Source organism: Aspergillus chevalieri, chromosome 7, assembly GCF_016861735.1.
Source record: "Aspergillus chevalieri M1 DNA, chromosome 7, nearly complete sequence".
NCBI classification, from domain to species: Eukaryota; Fungi; Ascomycota; class Eurotiomycetes; order Eurotiales; family Aspergillaceae; genus Aspergillus; species Aspergillus chevalieri.
The window spans coordinates 1,499,123-1,513,374 of NC_057368.1; the positions used below are offsets into that span (position 1 = coordinate 1,499,123).

At 48.9% G+C, this 14,252-nt stretch overlaps 4 protein-coding genes across 4 annotated transcripts; 1 reads left to right on the top strand and 3 right to left on the bottom strand.

The window, feature by feature from the left end:
• Positions 1-255: 255 nt before the first annotated feature.
• ACHE_70513A (uncharacterized protein) lies at positions 256-2,346 on the bottom strand (the record flags this gene model as incomplete). Its single annotated transcript, XM_043282855.1, has 2 exons — positions 256-1,636; positions 1,691-2,346. The coding sequence occupies 2 exons, from the start codon at positions 2,344-2,346 to the stop codon at positions 256-258; spliced, it is 2,037 nt and encodes a 678-aa protein (XP_043140192.1).
• Positions 2,347-3,188: 842 nt separating this feature from the next.
• ACHE_70514A (putative RNA binding protein Rnp24) lies at positions 3,189-4,289 on the bottom strand (the record flags this gene model as incomplete). The annotated part of the gene is made up of 1 exon (XM_043282856.1): positions 3,189-4,289. One exon carries the CDS (start codon positions 4,287-4,289, stop codon positions 3,189-3,191), a length of 1,101 nt encoding a protein of 366 aa, XP_043140193.1.
• Positions 4,290-4,573: 284 nt separating this feature from the next.
• On the top strand, positions 4,574-5,699 carry ACHE_70515S (uncharacterized protein; the record flags this gene model as incomplete). The annotated part of the gene is made up of 3 exons (XM_043282857.1): positions 4,574-4,653; positions 4,712-4,828; positions 4,886-5,699. The coding sequence occupies 3 exons, from the start codon at positions 4,574-4,576 to the stop codon at positions 5,697-5,699; spliced, it is 1,011 nt and encodes a 336-aa protein (XP_043140194.1).
• A 5,544-nt stretch (positions 5,700-11,243) lies between these two features.
• lreA (GATA transcription factor LreA) lies at positions 11,244-14,027 on the bottom strand (the record flags this gene model as incomplete). The annotated part of the gene is made up of 4 exons (XM_043282858.1): positions 11,244-12,574; positions 12,625-13,063; positions 13,120-13,217; positions 13,277-14,027. The coding sequence occupies 4 exons, from the start codon at positions 14,025-14,027 to the stop codon at positions 11,244-11,246; spliced, it is 2,619 nt and encodes an 872-aa protein (XP_043140195.1).
• Positions 14,028-14,252: the final 225 nt, after the last annotated feature.

The following is a 14,252-nucleotide window of genomic DNA, read 5'->3' on the forward strand; positions in this document are numbered from 1 at the left end:
CCTATTCCCGGAACAAGAAAATGGAAAGAAAACAACGCTAGAATAGACAGAAGAAAAATGCATCGAATCCTAATCTAACAAGGACTACCATGGAACTGACCGTCACAGGCAGAAGTCACACCAACATAAAAATAAGCATATAAGAAGTCGTGATTTTTTGTTGATCAAGAGGGAAAAATAGGCAGCAAGTAAACAAATAGTAAATGATAAAAAAAAAAAAGGGAAAGAAACGAAGAACAAGATAGTTCCCCTCCATTATTGCGAAGGATAATAAACCGGTGGTTGAGGGTAATAATAGGCAGTGCCTGGGGGTGTCATCATGCCACCCATCCCCACGACTCCTCCGGGCCCAGGAGGTGCAGGCACAGCATACGGGTTCGGGTTTGAGTACATCTGTGCGGCGTCGTAATAGTATACCATGCCATCCGCTTCGTGGGCGACGGTTTGTGATTGCGACGATGGCTGCTCAGTCGTTGACGTGGGCGGGGCGGGCATCATATACGGGACTTGTTGACCAGGCGGCGGGTAAGGTGCAGTAGACGCTCCAGGTCCCATGGCAGTGCTGTACGGTGGGTATTCAGCCCCTGGGACGGGATAGTATACGCCTTGCGGACCATAACCTGGCGGGTAGAATGCTTGCGGTTGGGAGTAGTCGTATGGCTGGAACGGTTGGGCATGAATGGCCCTTTCGGGAATATGCGAAAAAGGTGTGTGAGTGGGAGGGGGAGCATCGGGCGGGTATGCAGCACCGTTGACAGGCATTGGAACCTGATGGTGGAACGGCTGTTCCTGTTGCGGTTGTGGAGGATTGAAGGTATAGGTCTCGGGGGTTTCAATGTCGGCTACGGAGACGGTCTTTTGAGGACGAGGCTGGTGCATGGGGATAGGGTCCGAATGACTCTCGCGATAAATGTGATGTTGAGGTTGCGGAGGCATAGAAGGCGGAACAGTGGGAGGAATGGCGCCGGGGACAGAGGTAGTTTGCGGAAAGCCCCCCGGGGGGCGTGGTGGTGGTAGACGGACAACAGGCTTGCCGTTATCTGTAGTAACCATGGTCGCTCTCGATAGGATCGAGGCGGCCGGTGAGTGGTATCCCTCGGGTGCCCTCCCCAATGAAGATCTCCGGCTCAGAGCAACACTTGGGCTGTAGGCTGAGTTGGCGTAGATACTCGAACGGCGTCCACCAAAGAAACCGCCTCGACCCCTACCACGGAAGGCTTGTTGGTTAGGCCGCAACGCTCGTGGAATGAAGATGAAAGATCGTTCAGTTGATGGGAAGATATATCGGGGGTTTTGACCAGGAAGAGAAATCCGGACAGGTTTATCTCGCCTGAGCGGGGGGCGATGTTGAGGTAGACGTGTATGTTGCTTCTTTGGGACAGGGCGAGCTTGGGTTGGTCGGGCCATCCCAGGAAGGAACACCACAACGGGCACATTCCCAATCAGGACAGTGCTGGAGAACGACCTGTTGGGAGGCGAGGATCGAGGAGCAGTAGGAACGGGGTAGTTGGCAGGAACAGAGGTTGCGTTTGGTGCAGTAGACGTGGGCTTGGAGGCAGGAGGATCATCTCCTGCAACTGTATCGTGAAGATCATGAGTCCACAGCCCTTCACTGGCATCTGATTTGGGTTGGCTTCTGTACGGAGTTAGTGGATACATCCATAACCGTCTGGCGGTTGGTAACCTATACCTTTGTACGTTGCCGTCCACAATGAGCCCATAGGGCCTCGATTTAGACTTGTTGGGCGGCCTGCTCCCGTTTGTCCCCGGCTCCGTGGACCGCTTATCGTGAAGGAAGAAGCTACCCCGCGTGGGCACAAAGGCCGGGTTCTTGTCACGTTCCTTGACATATCGCTCGTTTTCACGACGTTTTTTTTCTGCAAAAGTCTCCCGCTTGGGATCAGTTAGTGGCCCGGATGATGTCCCACCCTCCTGCTGACCTGGCTGCTCCTCCTTTGTATTATCAAAATGGACCTCCGCAACCTGGCTAGAGTCTCCGGAGAGTTGTAGCCCGTTCAACATCGCCTCTGTGTCTGATACCGTGGGGTTATTCCCTTGTTCCCCCGGAGATGTAGCATTTCGACGTTCTGAGCGTTGACCCGATTGTGTGCCTGAACCGTTGACTTGAATACCGTTGGCTTGGTCTCCCTGCGGAGTGGCTGTAGATGCCTCATCATCTTCGCTCCCGTCACTAGTCTCAGCGTCGGCATCATCGTCCTGATGGCTCATGTCTGATCCTTCGCTGAGCGAGTCGTCATCTAATCCACCATCCGAACCTTCCTCTTCGCCTTCGTCGTCCCTTCTTCGTCGCCGGCTGGCGCCGATGTTGCGTCGATGGGGAGCCATTTGGAGGGGCTGGTTGATTGGAAGAGATTAGCGGAGTATTTTCGTTCGTGAGATTACGTAGGGCGAAAAAAAAGAGGAATTATTTTCGATATCCTGACAAACTCCGTAAGATAGGTGTACCGATCGAGGAACGATGGCGACGAGGGAACTAGGTTAAGGTAAGGCGGAGAGATGAACTTTGGACGAAACACGAGATCAAAAAGCGAACAAAAGAGAATGCGGGAAAACCAGAAAAGAGTAAGCAAATAGAAAGAAGAAGAAGAGAGAAAAGGAAGAAGCAAGCGAGGGCAGGAAGAATAAGAAATGGAAGAGAGATGGAGAGTAACGAGAGGATGATTTGTGATGGTTTTCACAGCCATTACATCGAGGGAAGATGTCAAGCTGCCCGATCCGGTTTAGCGCCCTGATCTAGACTGTATCTTGATAGACGCCAGACTCGACAAGACCTTAATCTTTCTACTCATTGTACACCTTGAAAAAAGAAGAGGTTATTTTTGAAGAATCTATAGTATCTCGGAACCAATTCCCATCCCCCAGTACAGCTCTACCACACACTGCAGCGTCAACATGGCGCCGGTGTCAACGGGGATCGGCGTAACGAACCAAACTACGTATGCTGATGACTAACCAGCTCTATGGGTATGGACAGACTGAGAATAAAGTAGCGAATAACTCCATGAGAACACCCTTCTCATATACAGAAACAACTTTTCTTCTGGGTATCTGTACCAAGACGGCCAATAGTCGTCGACAGCAGCTTCTCAGTTCAACGGCCATACAGCAGTCCAAAACGAAATATGCCGATTATCTCCGGAAATCCTTGCAGCATTCGAGTCAAATGGCTAATCAAAAGTAACCTTCTTACCCTGGGACTCTACAATGGCACCGCTGAGCTTCTGGACAGTGCCCTCGTCGTACCTAGAGTACTCTGGCTTCTTGGCCTTCTTGGGCAGCGCGGGTGCTGACTGACCACCGATCGTATCCTCTTCAACCGCTTCCGACTGGTCTCCCCTGGCTTTGCCTTCTCCCTCCTTTCCAAAGCGTTTCTTATACCGTGTCGTTGGGTCTTCAGCAAACTCCGTCCTCATCCGTCTACCCATAAGCTGGTTAACCCATACCCTTCGCTGCTTAGGTTTCTTGGGTTTGGACCGGCGATTCTCGGCATCGGAGTCGGAGTCGGAGTCTGACTCTTCTTCCTCCTCCTCTTCATTGACCATGACATATCCCTTCACCGCTGCTTCAGCAGCTGCAATGTTCTCAAACTCCACCCAAGCATAACCCTTGCATTTCCCGGTGTCCTGAAACGTGGCCATGTGTAGATGGGCCAGCGTTCCGCACTGCCCAAAGTGTTCCTCCAGTGCCTCCTTGGTCACGTCGAATCCGAGATTGCCGACGAAAATACGTCGCGAAGGAGCATGACCACTGGCTCCGGTCGCCTTTGATCCCTGTCCGTCGTCTTGCGGCTTGTCCGGTCTGCCCTCGAAACTCTTCGAATTCTTGATTAACACGCGGCGCCCCATAAGCATCTGTTCGTTAAGGCCCATTGCTTCCTTCAGCGCATTGGGGTGGGCGAAATCGACGTAGGCGAAACCTTTGTTCTGCGCTTTGTTGAACTTGTCCGCACCCTTGGGCATGTGAACGCGGGTGATCGTGGTGTCTGCGAAAGAACAATTGCTCGTAAAAAACTTGCGCAGGTCATCTTTGTTGATGGAGAAGGCCAAATTTCCAATCCAGATTCCATATTCGGATCGTGTCTTTGCAGCTTTCTCTGCCTGTTCTTTCTTTTGCTGCTCTTCAATAGCCTTCGCCGTAAGGTCGATTCCCTGCTTTTTGGCTTTGCGCAGGGCTTTCTTCGAGGGAGGTTCGGGAGCGGAAACGTCAATCTCGAGCTCGTCCCCGGAGAGCTTTCGTTTCTTCTCATTTCCTTCTCCGAGGTTGACCATTTTGAATGTGATTGTAATAATAATATGAAAGATTAGTAGAGAATTGTAGAAGGAATTGTCTCGACCGTCGGCCAGAGACGAAACTTTTTACGGCGGGCAGAAACAACCCACTGCGCAGTCCCGTTCCAGACTTGGCAAATGGACTCCGATCAACAGGCATTCATTCATTTCCTTCGTGCTCTCCTTGGCCCTCACCGCGAATAAAAGGAGGATTCGTTTTTTTGTCTACTTTTCTCTAATTATTACTGTAGAATTTTGCTATATTACTTTGAGAATCGTTCGCCATGTCCGGAATACACGAGTCGCAACCTGTGCCAGGGAGCTTAGTGGAAGCCCCTGCGAAGCAGTCCTACCGGTCTTTCAAGTACGATTTATCCTGAAATCTTATTTAAGGAGAAGATATTAACGGGTTGACTGTACAGGAAGAAGTACGCCAAGCTCAAGATCAAATTTGAACTCGGGATCAAAGAAAGTGAGGAGCTCGTCCGTGAGGAAATGCGCATCGAAGAGCTTTCCAAGCGAATCCAGGCACAGAACGAGTAAGCAGTCTTACAAGCAATTGAGTATCTATGTACGCAATAACTAACTGGCGGTAGTCAACTTCTTGAGGTCTTGCTGGAGTTCAACGACAATCTTCACCTTTCACCTAGCCTGCGGTTCGGCCTGGACGCGCCTGATGACACCCCGTCCCTACCCACACCTGAGAGAGAATTTCCTGCGTTCGACGATTCGGAATCAGCGACGGTGGCGTTACGAAGCGCGAAAGCAGACCTGGAGGCTGGTAGGATAATGCCAGACGATTATCGCGATTTGGAAGATGCCGTGAAGCGAGGACGCGCGTTTGCCCCGGAGAAGCAATATACTTCCTTGCTGAAGGTGCCACATACTGCGTCACAGGCGGAGGAAGAGTATAATGCTGGAAATGGGAATACTTCGGAATCTTTGGGATATTTCAACCCAGACTATGAGAATGAGTATTACCTGGGCATTGACGCACGGCTAGGCGATGGATCGGCCGCTCTACAGCTCGAACGCATTCCCAAGAAACCAGCACCGTCGGATCGAGATAGCGAGGTTGCCGTGCGCAACCCGGTCTCTGTCTACAGCTGGCTGCGACGGGAACAGCCCAGTATCTTCCGAGATGATGACAATGCGTCGGAGAAGTCTGGCTTACGGCCATCGAACCAGCGGTCATCTAAGAAAGCTCAGCAGGCCCGCAAAGAAGAGGACGATGAAGACAGTGCATCTATTGATACCGTTCCCGCCAGCAATTCTAAGAATAAGCGCAAGCGCGATGATGACACTGGGTACCGACCCAAGGGCGGCAGTAGCCGTTCGCGCAAGAAGAAGGACGACGGCGGTGCCAGCTCTCGACGCGCTTCGAAAAGAGCATCTGGTGTAGGGGCTTGATAAACTTGATTTATTGTTACTTTCTTTTGGCAGCTTGCGTGTATTACTATATTTTCTTTATTTTGGCACATCTAATCTTACATGATGCATTCATAATGATAATAGCTTATCGCTAGGAACTCATATCATTCTTTCGGGGTTCGCCGTAGCCGCTTGCTTTTTCACCATCTTGATAAACCGCCACATGCCCCATCTCATCACTCACAGGCCTCACCCAATCACCCAACTGGTATCTCTGTGACCATGGCCATTCTCATTCATCCACGCAGACAACTATGCTAGGGAGACAAAGACTTGTCCACCAGCGTGGCGAGCTCCTCGTGTAGCTATGCCACGGCTTTTCTTGTCACGTTATGTACGCATAGACCTATTGAGCTGAGAGGTTCAATCACCAGGATTAAGCAGTTGACGAATGCAATACACAGATGTAGTTAATCAATACTCATTTTCTGCGACCACATTGCATCTATAATGCAGCATATGCATACAGTTTGTCTTAGCAACAGGTCTTCTTTTTTCATACACATTATGTATATCAAGCCCTACGAAGGATGCCTAACGCCCTCTCTCCCTGAGCCGGAAAATCAATTCGTTGCATATCTAGATATTTTTTTGCTCACATAGACAATGGATCAAGAGCGATTATGTATATATCACATCGATGATGTATTGCCATGTTCAGCTTTCCTCGAACGAGACCAGCTGGATTCTTCTGACGTCCATTGCCAGCGCTTGATTTGATGTATCGTAGAGTATGAGGCCTCCCCTTCGCTATTTGCATGAGGGATGGCCTAGCGTCATCGAATCGGTGGATAGTTCATAGCATGCATTTTGAGGACGTGGTGAAACGAGACCAGTGCTTCGTTGCGAAGGCTGTCAACTGAATCCCTAACTGGTGGGCTAACGACTTCTTGGCGCTGCATGCAGACAAACAGACACAGGAGCAATTTAGAATTCGAAGCTTGATCTGCCTTAGGTCCAGCAAATGGCTGCAGGCCATGGGAAGAATGAACAGGCAAGAAGAGCATTAGGACTTTTTTATCTTGCAGGTTTCCCCTTTAAATAACGATTGGGCTGTTCTTGGTTCCGCCGTGCATCTTTGAGGACGACTCGTAGTTCAGCTTCACTACTTCGTCGCTAATACTCTCATAGTCACGGAATTTACCTTTATCTTTGGCAATGATATGATATGTACCACATGTTGATACTTCCATCGATTTTAAAGTTGAAGTTGATTCCAGGTGAGCAACAAATGCTGTCGAAGACGTCGTTTTCCCTTTTTTCAAAAGACTCCTGGGATTTACTTGAATGATGTCTCGTGCACTTGAATCCATGAGCACAGGGTCATCATTCCATGTGGCCCTGTGTCGCTGTGCATGCCCATAGTACTAGCCCCCTGTTTGGGTCTGCGCGATTTAGCCTAACAGGTGTCTTGAAGCTGTCATTTTGTCGGATGTGTCCTGAGATGTGTGGAACTCTTGGGTTTATGAACATCGTGACAAACATGGCAATCAGGGAGGTAAATGGCTCGATAGCCCTAATATGGATGATGGCAACCCAGCATTTGAATATACCGGCGCAACGGCCAACTTTGTACATTGTCGATGTACGGGGACCACTGCTTCGTGATATACGTTCGTTTATGACTCACTGTACCCGTTCGATTTATCTCTGGTTGAGTTCACATCCAAATTCCGATACTGTGTTCGGCTCTTCATAGAGTTATCTGACCGCTCCTGACCGCAGTCAACTGTTGTTGAAATTAGCATTATTCAAAATTGTCTACCAATGTGTATTCCAACATTGACAAGCATACTCGCAGTTTGGGCTTCACGGGCCTAGTAATACCCGCCGGACGCCACGCGAAAAACCTAGTCAATCTTCTCTGTACCATCCCGCATGAGTCTTGCGCGATGTACAATATCACCAGTATACACATACTCAACGCCTGCTTTCGCTCCTCGGGCTCCTTCAGCTACGTGCAGATGTTCGGCCATTGGCATCGCCGACATGTTCATATTCATCATTAAACCCATCAAGTAATACAGTCAAGCAAAGACGAGCAATCCCAAGCGGGTACTTGATAGGGCTGGCAATATTTCCCATGTAAGAAAATCCCGACGGCCTGTCACAACTGCTCATTAGTAAATGGCTCAGACCTGTTCAGGATATGACGTTTTGTCGTTACCACATTATCAACGCGTTGTACTCAGCATTCAGGGCCGGAATCAGTCAATATACACAGTTGCATATCTTCCGGTATCAATGGCAATTCCTACACACTGGGCTGGTTGTAAATAGCTTCATGAATGCTTCATGGGCCGGGTTATTCCTGGACGCCCCGAGTGGTACCATTTGCCTTTCCGCAAACAGAATCACGACAGGATCATTCGCAGAGTCATAGGTCGACGGCTGTATGCAAAAATATTGATGTGTACATCTTTCGCCAGGTGACACTTGGACCGTTACGTACTCACAGAGATTCTGATGTCTGATGTCGAGTGTGCCGAATTGAAGCCGGTTCGGAGCTAGCATGTTATATAATTCAACGTGTGAAGATGCTAGTGATTTGGTTCCATTATTATATAAGTGAGCGTTTGGAATTGAATTCATTAGGCACATTGGATCCTCTGGCAACCAATGGCACCTCACGTCAATTGAATAAGTTCCTCATGGTATCCCACCGAGGTCAGGTCCACCTTGTTGTGATAGCGGCTCCCAGCACGCCTCTGTCCGGCGAGAAATAATCCATTCGGGTATCTCCAGTAAAATATTTGTGTTCGAAATCTCAGTGAGTCGATCGGTCTATTTTGCCAACAAGGTACTTCCACGGATAGTATGTTCTGCCATGGCCTCCCTTGGTCTGGAAAGTTTTATTGAACCTCTCCATACGAGAAATTAGCATCCAACCAAGGGAAGCACGCCGGCCCTGAAACTCCCAGATACTCCTGATATAGGAGTACTTGGTCCCCCAAAATTATCGTTAGGACAAAGGGGCTAGTATCCTAGATTTGGAGGGTCGATCTCTTCGCTAACCCAGTTTTTACGATGTGCACTCGAGTTGTTTATTTCGTTGAGAAAGCAATGAGTTGATCATGCCGAATTTTGGCAATTCCAATTCATCCCAAGCACTTTGGTGAGTAGAGCATTTGCCGAACGCTTCTACAATGCATGTAAATCGATTTTGATTTGCTTGAAAGTGAGATCAAAGCCGCGTTTGATTGGCCCTCATCCTCGGCACCTGGTATATATCCACTCGATGCTCTGGCGTAATAGCCGTATACACCTTTCTTCTCGCATTCATGCTTAGGTTCGGTCCACCAGGCATCGGCTTTGTGTGCGACATATCTTATCATTTCATCCCTGGCGTTTCTCATACTTTCGGGTGGAGGCTCTGTTGTGTATTCGAGAATCGGCTCAGGTAAATAAACGAAGACGGATGGTAAAACAGAGCAGCAGATGGTGCCATAATTTCATTGCTTGTGAAAATGAATTTTCGCACATGAGCCCGATATCTGGAATGCGGAAGGTAGTATGAAGAGGACCGAGTGTACTTGACGTTCTCTATTTTGTACCCGCTGCTTCTATATCAGAATCAGTTTCACGAGATCCTGGATTATTCGCCATCGAATTGGAAGTGTTGGATGCGGATTGAGGAAGTCGCCAAAGTATAAGAGCAGTTTGCCTTAGCCGCGGCCGTTTCTAGCAGGATATATATTTCTCTTCGAACGTTGCGACCACTCCCACGAGGTATGATTTCCGATCTACTCCGCCTTTGCTGAGCTTTGTCCATAAATGACTAATGATTTCCTACAACACGCAGCCGATGATGAGGGTAACATGGGTGGTACCATTATATGTACCGCCAACGACATCCACAGGTTACATCCGGTGAGCCTATAGCGCATTCGGGGTTATTCCAACGTTGTGATATTGAGGCAGCTCCCCAATAGGCGCAATAAGCCATGTTGTATATCCGGTAAGAAGCCTCAATGTTTGTTGTCCCCAATGGCTTGCACAATGGCATTTCGATATTTCCTATGAGATCCCTGGAAGCCTGCAGCTGTCGCCATGTGCATGAAACATGTCGACGATGCTTTGTTGGATGGAATTTGTCAAGAACCTTGGCCTCTCGAGACTTCCTTCTCAGTCACGATGCTTTCTTAACAAACGCCGGCGAGCAGGGCCCCTGGCGGAGCCATGATGTCGTTGATTGTCAGGATACCCGTTGCTCCTCGAAAATAGCATCTATTCCAATTCAACACGTATGAAGAATCAGCAGAGTATAAGCAGACAGACAGAAACATTAAACTTACCATCGCCAGGCAAAAAGCAGTCAAGTAGTAATTGCGATGATAGTACCGCGAATGCTCTCTTCCAAGCCTTCTAGCTTGTTGGGCCGCTTGTGTCGTTGGCTTTGTGAGGCTAGCAAGCAGTTAGTTTAAACCCATATTTTTGACGCGGGTATACTAGCTATAAGTTATAGGTGGACTGCATAGCACTTCGCGATCCAGCTAAAAGAGACTATTCTTCATGCTTGCTGCAAGCACTGTAACTCTTTGGTGTCCCAAAAGCACCCGACATCGTCCTGGATACATATTCAGTTTTATATGAAGCTTTTCTTATTGACATCTAAAGGCCAGACACGCGGAAATGCATCTTCGAGAAATTATGTCCAACGGTTCTGTTGTAAAAAGAATAACGCAGGGCTAACTTCATCGGGGCGTTTTATCAGCAAAGAATGGTTTAGCACACGCAACTGTCTGGGGCACTATCGAGAGAATTTCTTCGATATTTTATATTCGACGACTGGCTCACACTGGGCCCTTTGTATCCGGACTCTAGATCCATCTCTCAAAGGACAAAAGCGTAAAATAGCCGTCTGGTGTAATCAATCTCGAGCCGACCTCTGCCAATTGACATGGATAAGCAGCTTTTGTTGAAGTAGGCAGACGTGCTGTTAATCCGTTCTGCATATGTCAGTGGGGGAGTAGCAATGCTAAGATAGGGATCCTTACCAATCACGTTAAGAATTAGTTACTGGCATTTGATAATTGACGCGACGTGCATCGCTCAGGGAGGAAACTGGGCGCTTCCTCGACATGCACACATTGATGAGATCGTGTGACTTACATGGCTTCAGGGCGGACTTCGTGAAGCCGGTTGGCGGTTAAATATTGTAGAGGATATATACATACAGAGACACACACACATATATATACCAGTAGGTTAATTGAGGGCTGGCAGGTTGTAGAAGGGAATAGGGATCTAATGGTTTAAAGAGCTTGGAATCAACGGCAGTCCTTTCCATTCACTTTGCAGAAATGCAGAGGACAAACAAGATAGATGTTCTAAGATCTCGGACAAAGACGGTGAATACCAATGTCTCCCAAAGGGCCAAACAGATATCTATTCCCGACAGCCAACAGGCTGATGCATTGATATATACTATACAAAATAAAGACCAAACGCTCCACGCTCCAATTATACAAATGGCATAACCACATTACTCCGAACACAAAACACATAATATAAACCGCCATATCAACCAGATTCCGATCTCTCCAACTGCGCCGCACTCCTCACCTGCTTCGCCCACCGTAACCCACAACTATTACACAGATCCCGATTCCCGCTCGGCCCCCGTCTCCACTCCGGCGTGTTCTTTGTGTGGCATATGACGCAGCTCTTGCCCACTGGCATTGACGTTTGCTTCCGCTTGCGCTTCTTTCTCCGGGTGAGTAGTCGCTGAAGTTCGTCGGAGAGGCCGCGGTTTCGTTTTTCGAGCTCGCGGAGCTCGAATTGCCAGCTTGAGCCGCGGGTTGGGATGAGTTCGGGGAAGATTGTGATTTGTTCTGTGGGGGATGTGAATTGGTTGTCTGGGGGTAAGTGGTTTGCACTTGAGGCGTTGACAAGGTTTTGTTGTTGGTCTGTGCTTGACCTCGGTCGATTCCTAGCTGGTATTAACGTTGTCGTCTCTGTTGGCATAGGCTCCTCGCTAGACGACTGCGATGATTTCAGAACCCGTATCTGGGCGACAAGAAATGAAGGTTTGGTGCCTTCTTTTGTGTCACCAGGAAATAGAACCGTCTGCGCCTGAACCATATGACCCTTCTTATGACGGACTTGATGGTTAAACATTGTTCGTTGACCATTGCGGGAGTTCTGCAAAGCCTGTTGCACTTCTGAGTGGCTTTCCGCGCCTAACAAGTCTTTGAAACTCGTCCCGACTAGGTCATCCTGTGTTCGGCCCAGAACCGGTCGTGCTTTTGTGGAGATATACAGAATGATCCCTGACGCAGATATCTTCGCCCAAACATCTGTCTCGCCAAGGGCCTCACTCCCTAACCTGGCGACTTGTCCGAGATGATACACCAAACGTTCTCTTCCGACCAAAACAAGGAACGTTCGTCCTCGACCTTGCTCCACATGCCATGCACCATGGCTCTCGAACCAAGCATAACCGCTGTGCTTTTTGCGAATTCGATACACCACGCTCACCGGGGCTGTGGTGATGCTGGTCCGAAGGTCCCTAGTGACGGTGCCAATATCACTGGGATGGCAGATTGATGATAATGTCTTATTGACTAACTCGACGGACTCATATTCCAGAATTTTTTGGCATGACGGGGAAAGGTAGAGGAACACCCCATCGTAAGATAAAACGTGGATCACGTCATCTGCGTTCTCGACAAGGATTCGATCGAGGTAGTGTTTATATTCTGGTCGAGAAGCGCTAATTGAGCGCAAAATGGCAGACACTTGATCATGGTCAAATTGCACCACCAGATCAGGATGGCTTTGGCGGATGTCAGGCTGAGGCACCACGTAGTTGGGTAACTGACTGCGTTGGTAATTGATCATGTAGGTCCCATCTATTCATGTTAGCCTGAAGTTCTGTAAATCTCAGTAGAAAGGAACGAACTTGAATTCTTCTTGGTGACAGCATCCGGCTTCTCCACCAAATCGACCTGGAAACCAACATAAAATCGATACTCGTTCGTATCCCAACGTATAGGAATCATTGTAACCAAATTCATAAATGGCTGCCCCCCTTTCCTGTAATTGATCACACTGACTTGGGTCTCGTTTCGTTCTTCAATGGTTGTTCGCATCCGGTAAACCGTGTTAGAGTCGGCGAATTTTCGCTGTGCCCCAGGTTCTACGTTTCCATCGGGACCTTGGAGAAAACGACAGTTCCGGCCAATGATCTCCTCTTCGGAGTATCCTGTTAACCGCCCAAAGGCTTCTGACATATACACGATGGGGTGATCAGCTTGGGTCATATCGCAGAGCACAAATGCACAGGATAGATCGACGGCACCGATGTTGATTTTCGGGTCTGGTCTCGATATTACGCGAGCCTGGAAAGGATTAGCAATGTATCGCGACATAGCGTGTGCCCGAAGACGGAGCCTACCAGAACACCCAGAATATCAAAGCCACTTGTTGAATAGATATTAGTATAAGGTGAGGCCTCAAAGTGCGACTCGGATTTTACTTTGGACGGAAAACTGTCTTGAATAGGGATTGACAGATTAGCAAGGCCCGGCTCCAATATGCAGCAGAATACCCACCCTGGAATGGTTGGTTTTTTGGCTGAATAGCCCTCGATTGCAACGTCCGCTGAGGAGCATATGTCTGAGGATATGCTTGACGATTTTGATACTGTCCTTGTGATACGGGTTCGTCCTGTTGTGGAGCACGATAGCCGTCCATTCCCCAATATGTGTTTTGAGCCGGTGTTTGCGTCTGAAGGGTGGAATAGGTCGACTGAGGGTTCAGACCCATGTGCTGTGAAGTTAATTGCGGAGGCATTGAATACGCATTGGCGAAGTCGTATGGAAATGCACTACTCGCATGTGGGTTCATGAGCATTGAAGTCTCTGCGCCGGACCAGGGATCATAAGAGATGTTAACATTTGACAGGCGACCTTCCAGATTCGATCCCTGTGCTGGATAGCCCACATGGTGGGAAGATTGCTGGCTCTGCGTCTGCATCTGATTCGCATGTGTCGGATGTCCTGTGTTGATGCTGCTGCTTGTACTTGGAATGCCGTCCCGGAACACACTGGGCTCTTGCGACTGATCGTACACATTCTGATAGTGACCGAAATCATACGCGCCTGATTGGGAATAGACCATGAGAGACGATGTCACCACGGGATCGCCATCTGGATCTTGAACGGTTTGCGGGTGATCGTGGTCTCGATTTGAAGCCGGCAGGGAATAGTACTGCGGGTGATAGAAGTCATCGAACCCGCTCATTGCGCGCGACTGGATAGCTTGACTTTGCAAAGGAACGAGAGTATAGACGCACGCAGTCATGGATAGATAGCATCAACGACTCTTATTTACGCGCCCAGGGCCAGGGGCACCAGTTAAGCGGACGGCGGGGAGTAAAGGGTGAGGGCCAAGCAACAAGCCGATCCCGATCCCCTTAGGTATGATTAGATATGAGACTATTGGATGATCCGGTGCCCAAATGTCTGCCCAAACTACTGCTGGGATCTCTGGCTGGTCTAAGCAAAAGTCATCCGCGAGGCAAATTCT